The sequence below is a fragment of the Mobula birostris genome, chromosome 1 (genome assembly GCF_030028105.1).
Source record: "Mobula birostris isolate sMobBir1 chromosome 1, sMobBir1.hap1, whole genome shotgun sequence".
In the NCBI taxonomy this organism is placed as follows: Eukaryota; Metazoa; Chordata; class Chondrichthyes; order Myliobatiformes; family Myliobatidae; genus Mobula; species Mobula birostris.
This window is the reverse complement of record NC_092370.1, coordinates 29,586,691-29,599,855: the sequence shown is the minus strand read 5'-3', so window position 1 is coordinate 29,599,855 and position 13,165 is coordinate 29,586,691. Positions and strand designations below refer to the sequence as shown.

The 13,165-nt window shown below is 40.5% G+C and overlaps 1 protein-coding gene across 3 annotated transcripts in view; it reads left to right on the top strand.

The window, feature by feature from the left end:
• The window catches only part of zfhx4 (zinc finger homeobox 4), a 282,983-nt gene that overhangs the window by 219,464 nt on the left and 50,354 nt on the right, over positions 1 to 13,165 (top strand). For all 3 annotated transcript variants that reach the window (XM_072253378.1, XM_072253395.1, XM_072253386.1), the window contains exon 5: positions 12,398 to 12,517. In XM_072253378.1, the coding sequence (XP_072109479.1) occupies positions 12,398 to 12,517 (120 nt within the window). The remainder of the gene's footprint in view (positions 1 to 12,397; positions 12,518 to 13,165) is intronic.

Sequence of the window (13,165 nt, the reverse complement as noted above, 5' to 3'; positions counted from 1 at the left end):
CAGGAAATTATAGACCAGTGAGTCTTACTTCAGTGCTTGATAAGTTGATGGAGAAGGTCCTGAGAGGCAGGATTTATGAACATTTGGAGAGGCATAATATGATTAGGAATAGTCAGCATGGCTTTGTGAAAGGCAGATCATGCCTTACGAGCCTGATTGAATTTTTTGAGGATGTGACTAAACACATCGATGAAGGTAGAGCAGTAGGTGTAGTGTATATGGATTTCAGCAAGGCATTTGACAAGGTACCCCATTCAAGGCTTATTGAGAAGGTAAAGAGGCATGGGATCCAAGGGGACAATGCTTTGTGGATCCAGAACTGGCTTGCCCACAGAAAGCAAAGAGTGGTTGTAGACAGGTAATATTCTACATGGAGGTCGATCACCAGTGGAAACCATAGAAATGGTGCAGAGGAGATTTACAAGCATGTTGCCTGGATTGGGGAGCATGCCTTATGAGAATAGGTTAAGTGAACTCAGCCTTTTTTCCTTGGAGTGACAGAGGATGAGAGGTGACCTGATAGAGGTGTTTAAGATGCTGAGAGGCATTGACTGTGTGGATAGTCGGAGGCTTTTTTCCAGGGCTGAAATGGCTAGTACAAGACGGCACAGTTTTAAGATGCTTGGATGTAGGTACAGAGGAGATGTCAGGGGTAAGTTTTTTACACAGAGAATGGTGAGTGCGTGGAATGGGCTGCCAGTGACAGTGGTGGAGGCAGATACAATAGGGTCTTTTAAGAGACTCCTGGACAAGCACATGGAGCTCCGAGAAATAGAGGGCTATGGGTAACCCTAGGTAATTTCTAAGGTAAGGACATGTTTGACACAGTTTTGTGGACCGAAGGGCCTGTATTGTGCTGTAGGTATTCTATGTTTCTGAAAGAAGACATGAGGTTGCTCTAGCAGACAAAGTGAAGGAGTATCCTTAGGGGCTTCCACAGATATATTAAAAACAAAATGATAGCAAGGAACAAAATCGGTCCTCTGGCAGATCAGAATGGTAATCTATGCGTGGAGCCGAAAGTGATGAGAGAGTTCTTAAATGGATTTTTTGCATCTTTATTTACTTGGGATAAGGACACAGAGACTATTGAAGTGAAGCAAAGCAGCAGCGAGGTCATGGGCCCTATACAGATTACAGAGGAGGAGGTGTTTGCTGTCTTGAGGTAAATTAGGGTAGATAAATCCCCAGGGCCTGACAGTGTGTTCCCTCAGACTCCATGGGAGTCAGTAGTGGGAAAATTATTGGAAGGTATTCAAAGGGTCCAGATATGTACGTAAGTATTTGCATAGGCAGGACTGATTGGTGATAGTTAACATGGCTTTGTGCGTGGTAAATTGTGACTAATGAATCTTATGGGGTTTTTTGAGAAAGTTACCAGGAAAATTGATGAAGGCACCGCTGTGGATGTTACCTATGTCAATGGTTCTCAACGTGGGCCATGCCAGATTTTCTAGGGGCCACAAATAAAAAAATAAGAAACTAGAGGCCACAAGAGTTTCTGAATGGGCCATGATAAGTTTACTGTTTTAATGAAACATTACTAAAATATATAAATAAAGAAAGAAACGTATATATGTACAAACCCCATTTCCAGAAAAGTTGGGATATTTTCCAAAATGCAATAAAAGCAAAAATCTGTGATATGTTAATTCACGTGAACCTTTACTTAACTGACAAAAGTACAAAGAAAAGATTTTCAATAGTTTTTCTGACCAACTTAATTGCCAAGCTGTGTGGGTCCTAATGCCCTTCCCTTGGACAACATTGGTGGTGTGGAGAGGTGAGACTTGCAGCATGGGCAACTGCTGGTCTTCCATACAACCTTGCCCAGGCTTGCACCCTGGAAACCTTCCAAGGCACAAATCCATCCTGACGAAGGGTCTCGGCCTGAAAAGTCGACTGCACCTCTTCCTAGAGATGCTGCCTGGCCTGCTGCATTCACCAGCAACTTTTATGTGTGTCTCATGAGACTAATGGACGCCTATAAATTCCTTATAAAATAAATGTGCAAAATTTTGCAATCTGGTGCTTAATGACATATAGAATTCTTTTCTTATAGTATTGTTAAAAATAATCTAAAGGAAAATTATGAACAGACCTCATGCCTGCATTATTAGCATCAGTATTCCAATATTGCCAAAGTCACTTGTTGTTGCTGTTGGATCTCAGCTAAATTATGTTTTGAACAGATACGTCCTTGTAACTCCAGTTTATCTTGGGAGCTGCTGCATCTCTCACGATAGCTGGAGTAAGTGCTTTGAAACCTGATGTTTAGTGTTTGTACACTAAACAGGCAAATGTTGCGTTCCTTCTCAGGTTCCTACAAGGCCAGAGCTAGATTTTGACTTGTGTGGAAGTGTAAGATGGGTGGTAGTGAATCTGCAGTCCTTCCATCTGTCCTGATTTTAGTTTCTCTAAAATTTCTTGGTAAAATCGGCATCTGATTTGATATCTTCTGTCTCATCCTATTGCAGAAGATCAAAACCCCAAGTCGCTCACCTGCATAGGTTTCCTTCTGGTGCTCTTGTTTCTGCCCACATTCCAAAGATGTATGGGCTAGTAGGTTAATCAGTCACATGTAGGGTGTTTCGATGGGCCAGAAAGGCCTGTTATTGTCCCCATTCTCTAAGTAAATAAAAATAAAATTCTCCCCCAAATCAGTGTGACTATTCAGTGAATCTGAATGCAGAGACTTGAGACTTATTTTTGGCTCTTTAGAAATGATTTTTGATCCGTGGATATTTGAGACAATAAGTGAATCATAGATAGACTTTATTGCTGGATGGTATCATCCTTGTTAGAAACTGTCACATAGAGTGGGATTCATAATTTTCTGTACGGTTGTTTTAGGTTGAGTTTCACAGATTGGTTATATAGTATTCACTAAACCACTTCACTGTGATACTTATAATTCACAGTTTCCAAAGACCATATCATAATATGGTTAGCAGAGTAATATTCATATGGAACTTTTAAGTTTTATCAGTGGCTTTTGCCCAAAGACCTTCGTTATTTCCTGCTAACCTGGAGTAGCAGAGGTTGACTTTTGAAGTACAGAACTGTGACCTTGACAGTTAGGTTCAATAGGTACATTAAATGTCAGAGAAATGAATACAATATACATCCTGAAATTCTTTTTCTTTGCAAACATCCACAAAAACAGAGGAGTACCCTAAAGAATGAATGACAGTTAAACATTAGAACCCCAAAGCTCCCCCCCAGCTCCCCCTCCCATGCACAAGCAGCAGCAGAAAGGCAATGACCCACCCTCCACCCCCACCAGCAAAAAAACACCAGCACCCTCCACTGAGCACTCAAGCAAGCAGCAAAGCATCAATAAAGACACAGACTTGCAGTACCCCAAAGACTATGTGTTCACCCGGTAATTCGACATAACACAGGCTCTCTCTCTCCCTAATAGGAGAAAAAGAGATGTCCCCATTTCACAGCGAGAGGGGAGACATAACAAACAGCTCAATGATTTATGATGTTAAAAGTCTGTTGCATCGCTTTTTCCAATCTCTTTTCCCAGAGGATCGGCCCTGGAAAGGCTCAGATCTCCGGACACACAGCCGGCAGCTAACCTGCTGCTCCCGATGTTCCGTGTTCTCCCGCAATGCCTAAGTCAGGGGCACTGGTCTCTAGAGGCACGAAAATCTGGCACCCTGAAGGTGCACTAGTCTTCCTGGCCGTGTCCTTGGGATATGAAAAAGCAGGCAGTCCTGAGGCCCTGACAGCAGGTCCCATTCCCACAAAGAACCAAAGTCAGAGTGTAACTCCAAGTCAGGTTCAAAAGAACCTTGAAAAGGAAAAAGAGATAGAAATTGAGCTGTTTCGGAAGATACAAGCAAAGGAATCCCCGTTGAGTGCCATTTGGCTTTGCTCCACCCTCCGACTTGTTAAGGTTTAATATCAAGCATCATAATTAAAGAATAAAAGTTAGAACCAAACCAGTAATAAAGCTTAAACTCTGAAGCTTTTGGAGCAGACACGATGGGCTGAATGGCCTATTTCTGCTCATATGTCTTATGGTTTAAGATGGAATAGAAATTATATTGAGTATTTCACATTAAAACTTTGTATAAAGATAATTTGTAGGATCTCATTAGATATCAATATTCCTTGTCATTTTGAATTCATTCTGCAACATGTCATTATCACTGGGATGACTGTGTTTGTTGTCCATCTCATATTGCCCTTGACAAGATGGTGTTGAGCCATCTCCTCAAACAATGGTAGACCTTCTTGTGAAAGTATTGCCACATTGCTGTAACGCAGAAAAATCAGGATTTAGCAACAACAATATATTTTCAACTCAGGATGTGAAATGGAGAGGAATCAACTGGAAGCAGTTTTCCCAAATGCCTTGCTTTTTTCCATTTTAGTGGTTGGAGTGTCACACTTGAAACTTGCTCTTGAGGTAACAAAGGCAAGTAGCATAGTGGTTAGCATGAAGCTTCACAGCACAAGCAATGACTGATCGGGATTTAATTCCTACCACTGGCTGTAAGGAGTTTCTACATTCTCCGGCAGGTCAAAGGGTTTCGGCCCGAAACGTTGACTGTACTTCTGTCCATAGATGCTGCCTGGCCTACTGGGTTCCTCCAGCATTTTGTGTACGTTGCTCGGATTTCCAGCATCTGCGGATTTTCTCTTGTTTGTGAGAATCTTCACTAATTTGACTTGATGCAAGCCACGCAAATCACTGCATATAGTTTGTTTATTTATTTATTTTTGCAATACAATGCTGAATAGGCCCTTCAAGCTGTGCTGCACAGCAACCCCTGGATTTAACCCTACCCTAAACACGGGACAATTTACACTGATTATTTAACCTATCAATTCCCTATGGATTGTGGGAGGAAACCAGAGCAGCCGGAGGAAACCCTTGCTTCGATGTATATGTCACAAATAAAGCTAACCTATGTTGTTTTAGTGCATATAACAGATCTCAGCACCCGGTAATCAAGTGCTCTTCTTTGTTCTGCTATCCATCTTTGACTAAAAGCAAAAATAGAGTTGTTGTAGTCGAAGCTTTAAAACTCCAATGAGAACACAAATATTCATTCAGGGGGCCAGAATTCAGCCCAGTTTTCATGTGGAAGTACCATTTGAACTTGATTCTCCTGAGGGAGCTTTTGATTTTTACTTGGTGAAAGGAGGAAGACCCTTAAGGCTGATTTATACTTCTGTGTAGGCTCTACACCGTAGCCTACGCCGTTGTGAGCATTTATACTTGTGCGTTGGTGCATCTGCGTCGCTCTGCAATTCACCGCCAAAACGCTAGTTGGCGGTGGGGTTTCTATGCCACTGTGTTGAGTTTCTTTGTGCACTTCCAACAATGGCGACTGAAACTGAGCAGATCATGTTGGAGTTGGAGCTAATAAATGTTGAACAAGAGTTACTTTTATTGAAATTACTGCAACGTAGAAAAGAGAGAAGACGTCGGAGGAGATGGTGTGTACGACCATTAACAGATTGAGGCAGAAGGAGGGTGAACTTTCTGTGCTTGTCCAGCCACTGACAGACATGGACGACGAAATACATTTCAAATATTTTCGGATGTCGGCAGGTAGATTTGATGATTTGATGAGAAGAAGCAACCGGAAATGCTTAGGAGGAAATGCGATGCTACCAACCGGACCAATCACAGTTGTTGCGGCCTGTGTTGCCGCGACGCATAGTTACATTTTTGGGGAGGTGCGCGTCAGGCTACGGCGTAGGGTATGACATAGGGTACGCGACTATGCCATATCTACGGCATAGATTCGATGCAGAAGTATAAATTGGCCTTTAATCTTGACCAAGGATAGACCTATCTCCTTACATACAGCAGCGGGAATTGAACGCAGAGCGCTGGTCCTGTAAAGCATTGCTGACCAGTACGCTACCATGCCACACTTGTGTGCATAAACAATTAGTTTTCCTGATCAAAAATACCAGAAAAATTACTGTTGAAGCACAAGCTTATGGTATTGCAACATCTGCTACACAAAAAAGACAGCTAATGATATTAAACTCACTTTGGAGATCACTTAACACTGCAGTTTTTGTAAACTAAATTCAATTATAATTAAGAAAACCCAAAGCTTCAGCATTCAACATGGCAGTGTGTACAGTTGTCTTTACCATGCACATAATAAACTTTATGCTGTCACATGGAAAACGAAGATTTGGAACAAATGGGCTTTTTTCAGGCTGGAAGGATGTAACTAGTGGAATACCTCAGGGATCAGTTCTTGGCTCACAATTGCTTTCTATTTATGCTGATGAATTGATGAGGAGAATGAAATATGAAGTTTCCAAGTTTGCTGTTGATATAAAAATAGGTGGAAGGGCATGTTGTGAGGAGGATATTGTTATTCTTCAACAGCATATAGATAATTTGAGTGACTGAGCAAAAAGCCTGGCAAATGGAGTATAATAGGGTGAAGTGTGAGGTCAGGCCCTTCAGTAGAAGGAATCAAAAAGTGAAATATTTTCTAAGCAGAAAGAGACTGAAAATGAGTGAAGTTTAGAGAGATCTACCGTAGGTGTTCTGGTGTATGACTCACAAGAAAGGAGCAGGCAGTTAAGAATATAGATAGCATGTTCAAGTCAAGTCAAGTTTCTTGTCATTTAACTATATACATGTATACTGCCAAAGGAGACAATGTTTCTCTGGACCAGGGTGTAAAGCACACTAGTACCCATAGTACACATATAACACACTATAACTTAAAATAAGAATTAAATTTACAATTGAATTATGCATAGATGAACAAAGTAAAGTACATGAATTAAATATTGTAGGGTACAGTAATTATCCGATGACTTTTTGAATGCGATGCGGCAAGAAGTTCAGAAGCCTAGTAGCCTGAGTGAAGAAGCTGTTTCCCATTCTGACCATTCTTGGCCTTATGCATTAGAGTCACCTGCTTAGTGGTAGAAAGCCAAAGAGGAAGCTGGATGGGTGGGTAGGATCCTTAATAATACTAAGGGCCTTGCGTACACAGCGCTCCTGACAAATATCCCCAGTGGATGGTAGGGAGACCCCTTTGATCCTCTCAGCCATTCTCACAGTCCTTTGTAGGGTCTTATATGCTGCTCCTCCCAAACCAGATGGAGATGCAGCTTGTCAGGATGCTGTCAATGGTGCTCCTGCAAAATACAGTTAAGATAGAGAGGGGGACACGCCTCAATCTCCTCAGGAAGTGGAGGTGTTGCTCTGCCTTCTTATTGAGGGAGTCCGTGATGTGAACTCCCAGGGACTTGGTGCACTTAAGCTTCTCTACAGAGGAGCCATATATGTGCAGAAGGGGATGGTTCATCCTCACCTTCCTGAAGAACTGGAATACTTTTCACACAGAGACAACCCGGAAGTGTAGCGGTTAGCATAATGCTATTACAACGCCAGCTGCAAGATCAGACTTCAATTCCTTCCGCTGAATGTGAGGAATTTGCATGTTCTCCCCATGGCCACGTGGGTTCCGGTTTCCTCCCACAGTTCAAAGATTAGGGTTAGGAAGTCGCAGGAATGCTATGTTGGTACCGGAACCATGGCGACTCTTGCTGGCTGCCCAATACAATCCTCGCTGATTTAATTTGAAGCAAACGACACATTTCACAAATAAAGCTGATCTTTAAATCTTCTTAAAGGGGTATTGTAGCACTGGAGGCAGTCCTGAGAACATTCACCAGGCTGATTCTTGGGATGTGAAAAGGGTTGCCCTTATCAAGAGTGACTAGATGAGATTTGAGTCTGATGGGAATTTAGAGAGAATGAGGGGTGATCTTCTTCAAGTACAAAGGGTGATTGATAAGTTCGTGGCCTAAGGTAGACAGAGTCAATTTTAGAAAATCTAGCACATTTATTTTCCCTACATTTACACACATAGTCCAGTGGTCGTGGAGCATACGGATCCCTTCTTTGTAGAATTCGGTGTCTTGGACCTCCAGAAAGTGGTCCACAGCATGGAGTGATTGATAAGTTTGTGGCCTAAGGTAGAAGGAGATGAGTTATTAACTTCAAACTTTCTGCATTTTCATTCAAAGAATTGAACTGCACATACATGTAACGAGAACTGTATAACTCATCGCCTTCTACCCAAGGCCACGACCTTATCAATCATTCCTGCTGTGGACCACCTGGAGGTGCAAGACGCTCTCGTTACATGCGCGTGCTGTTCAACTCTTTGAGTGATAAAGCAGAAAGCTTGAAGTTAATAACTAATCTTTCTACCTTAGGCCACGAACTTATCAATCACCCCTGCTGTGGACCACTTCTACAAAGAAGGGATCCGTATGCTCCACGACCGCTGGACTAAGTGTGTACATGTGGGAGGGGACTGTGTTGAAAAATAAATGTGCTAGGTTTTCTAAAATTGATTGCTTCTACCTCAGGCCACGAACTTATCAATCACCCCGGTATATATGATCCTAAAGGGGCAGGACAGAATAGAAGATGACATGTTCTCACAAGTGAAAGAGTCATGAACAAGGGGACAGAGCTATTAAATAAAAATCAGAATCAGCATCCAGTTTAATATCACCGGCAAAAAATCATGACATTTGTTAACTTCGTGGCAGCAGCACAATACAATACTTAATAAATATAGAAAAGAAAACTGAATTACTGTAAGTATATATAATATATATATACATACACACACTTACATATATTAACTAATATATATATATATATATTCAATAGTTAAACTGAAATAAGTAGTGCAAAGACAGATATTTAAAACTTAGTGAGGTAATTAAAAATTAGTGAGGTGGTGTTCATGGGTTCAATGTCCACTTAGAAATCAGATGGCATATGGGGCTAAACTTTTCCTGAATCACTGAGTGTGTGCCTTCAGGCTTCTATACCTCCTTCCTGATGGTAACAGTGAGAAGAGGGTGGTGAGGGTCCTTTCTGAGCAACTGCTCCTTGAAGATGTCTTGGATTCTACAAAGGCTAGTGCCCATGACGGAGCTGACTAATTTTACCACTCTCTGCAGTTTACTTCGATCCCATGCAGCAGTCACCCCCTTCACCCCCACCCCACCGCCCCCCATACCAGAGGGTGATGTAACCAGACAGAATGTTCTCCACGGTACATCTGTAGAAGTTTGAGTGTTTCAGATGATAAACCAAATCTCCTCAAACGCCTAATGAAATATAGCCGCTGTACTTAAAGCATGTCATTTAAAGCTGAGGTGCGTAGAAATTTCTTCTCTTAAAGGGTAATGTATCTTTGAAATTCTCAGCCCCCGAGGGTGGTGGAGGCCAGAGCTTTAAAAATACTTGGAGTGTGAATAGATAAATACTTGATAGATCGAGGAAGTGAGAGTTAAGGGGAACTGGCACAGAAGAAGAGTTGAGGCCCAATATAGATGATCATGTTGAATGGGGCAGGTTTGAGGGGAATGATCTAGGGCCTTAGTGTTTTTTCATTAAAAGCTGCTCCATACTCATCTTGGGCTATGTTGCCTTGATAGTCTCAAATTGTCCAATGAGAAATGTATTTAGCAAACAGATTGCAATGTCCTGCTTCAGCCATTAATTTAATCCACTTCAGTCTTTACCTTGTAGCTAAGGAACTATTACTTGACTATCATTCTTTTTAATTTCTGTAGCACATGACTTCACATTTAGTAGTTGATACTATGAGGAAAAATCAGGGCAATTTTTTTAAAATGTCAGAACTGCACACATCATTATCAATCCAGATAAGATATTTCTTTCCTGATCTGTTTACATTATAATTCAAATATTTCACTGGCAGGATTTAACATTTTAATGCACATAGTTTTGAATGAATAAATAACTGAGTAATGGGCTGAGGGTTCAAAATATTTTCTACAAACAGCTTTTAGTTTCTCACAAGCCTCTGTTGCTCCAGTACACACATTTTTTCCATTGGTGCATTTGAGTAAAAGGCAGGGTAAGGGAATCTGGTGGACAGTTTGCCTCAGTCGTTTTATTTGTTTGTGGCAGATAGGAACCTTCTAAAGTTATAGCCTCAACACTGCTGTTTGCTATTAAGTTGATGGGGAGTCTATCCCACAGTTGCTGTGCGCTGCTGACACAAAGTCTTTGTTCACATTCAGATTAGTCAAACTGTTGTGAGGGTCAGGCCGGGGTCAGACTCCATGATGATGTATAGGAGAACATGTCTGGGAATTTTTCTCGCTCTTAAAACACATACCAGAAAGGCAGAAGAGGGCCGAGCACACTGACTGATGAGACCCAGATGATAGCCACTCTTACTAGGTTCATAATTTGCCTTTTAACACACCATGTTTTATTAATGTGTGCCGTGATAGCCTTGAAAATTTCATGTCCCCCGAAGGTAAGGACACTCCGTGACACTTCATTTCCTTGCCCACGGGAGATGGGTCAGTAAATCCAGCAAAAGAACAATGCATAAATTCCCAAGGATGAGAAAGAGAAGTCTTTTCGCGAGCTTTCCTAGGTGATAGGCCCCAGCACTGGATATGAGCTGTGTGTACACTTGGTATTAACACAACCCAATCAGGTTATGATCAGAGACTCTCAGCATCCAAAACTGTGATCCCCGATCCCCTACCTCTGATACAAGTACATCCCTGTCCACCTACTGTGAGCTTGCAGAGCCATCTCTTTGATTAACAATCAGGACTGGTAAAATACCATTGAGAAAAATAAGGGAAAATAGATGTGGTTTAATAGAGTTTGGAAACCAATTCTAATCACTCTGAACCGGGTTAATCTGTGCACATCAAGGTACAAATCAATTTAGATCAATCTGTTTTTAACATACCCTTGAGATGGATTAAAAGAGATCAGTTCAAAATTATCCCATTTCTTGGCTTTATGTGAAGGCAAAACCCACTCGAATCATTTCTAATATATACGACAAATAAAATGATTTCAGACTGATAAAGTCAAATTAAACAATCTGTGCCTATGTGTAAAAAGCAAACATAGCATTTTATATCTATGTAGAATATTTTTAATCCGCTGATTGAGCACAACATTCAACTTTATTATTTCTGCATTTCAGAATTTTGGAATGTTGTCACCCAAAAGTCATCTTAATGCTAAACTAGCAATTTTTGCAACCAGCTGCTGCATAGAACAGGGAATATTTCATCCCGCTGTCAGAACACTATCAATAAAACATAGCATTCAGAGTGCGCACATTTCCCCCTCTTCAATCACTGTAGCATTTGCAATGAAAATGTTATATTATATTTATCCCTGATCTGATGCATTGTGCTTAAATGCGAAATGATATAGTAATATGGAACGTAAGGGGTTAACTTGTCTTAGCTGGTTAACAAAGGCATTGCTTATCAAACAAGGACTGGGGAACTATATGTCAGTATGCTCGGGACCTGTTTGTCTCCTCGGGGTCAATTCTTACGGTTATTAAGATTTTATGAATCTGATGAGTGCAGTCTTTGGCTGTGACCGACAGGATACTGTGCCTTTTTCCTTCCATCTCCCAATTTGTTTAATTCCTACCGGGACCTGCAAATATGATTTTTATTTTGCAATGCAATGAACACAGCATGCAGTGCAGTGGGAGTTGCAGGCCTGGTTATCTGGCATTACTCAGACTGCTAAAAATTCATTAAAATGTGACATCAACACAGTGAGAGACAAATGATCACAGGATGAAAAGGAACAGTGGGCATTTCATGGATTAGTGCCGCATAACCTCAGCTATGCAGCTAACTGAATAAACTGATTAATCCAGCACCATTACAGTTTAGAAGAACACATAACTATTTAAATTGGTGTCAGCTTTTGTATTTATAGATTTGAATGTAGATAGAGGTAGAATAATGCATTATAATCTTTCTTTCGCAAATATCATAAATGGGTGTCAATGTTATGGTGCCTGAAGAAATATGGCATTATATCTAAAAGAGTGCCCCCTATAGGTAGTCTGAAATTAGTCATACATTTTCTAATCGACATTACCTGAGAGCAAAATTGTTTGGATTTCCGGTTCTGGCATTCCGTAAATATTGGGCTTGGCCATGTTCGACTATACAAGGCCAATAAAACCCTGTGAACAACTAAACTATTAATTTTCTCTTGTTTTCTATATCACCACACATAGAGTTCGATAATCATAAACAACAATCATTTTCATTGTTGCTATTGCAAAACTATCCAAGTTCAGGGGTCAATTAAATATAGATCCAAGCATACCATTAAATACATTATTGTCAATTTATAATTTTGGGGGCAATACTTAGAAAATAGTTTGTTTTCCAACGGGAAGTAGAGGCACTGAAATTAGTACAGGAATGCATTTTACATTTTTATACTGTATTTTAAAATCTCTGTACAGAAATGTAAATGTTTTCCTTAAACAGATCCTTAAGTTTTTAATCTGTTGTCCTAATCTCCTTTACTTTTTAATTGCAGACGAGCAAAGTGAAGATTCTGAAGGAACTGGTAAAACCACTGTTCCAGCTGCTGCTACTGATACCAAGGACACCAGTGAAAAAGACAACAAAGAAAACAAGAAGTCTGACAAAGACTCTGGTAATACTTGTAGATTTTGTCAGTTTTCCATATTAAATTTTCTTTGATCTTGAAATTATGTGCCCAGCTCCCCTCCCCCGTCTCAATCGTATTCATCACATGTATGTTTTACATGTGATTTCTATCAGTAGCCTCATGCTGACCTATTTTTAATCATAACCATCTGACAGGATAGATGAGGATAAGTTGGAGAATATTACAGAATGGCCAGTGAGATTATTTTTTAATCAAATAAGTTTGCGTGCTTGTAATTTTAAGCGCCTTTCATTAATCTTTGCTGTACTTGTGATTCCTCTGATGACATATTAATTTTGTTTAAGCTCAGGATTAGATACCAATCATGTATTTTTTCCATTATGCCAGGGCATATCAGTATCATTGACCAGAGGCCTTTCAGTCTTTTTTTTAAGTCATTTTCCTTCATAATACAAAACAGCCTTTACTACCTGAGCAATAAATTCTGCATTAATACATTTTGCAGCAATTGTCTGGGTTTAATGGCGTCTTGCATTAAACCAGCATCTGGTAAAGATAGCACAGTGTCTTTTCCATATTTTCCTTGACAGAGATTGCCAAGTGCATGATTTGCCACTGTTGTTTCTTAGTTTGTACGGTTTTAAAATTTTCTATCAAAGAGAAAACCTCAGT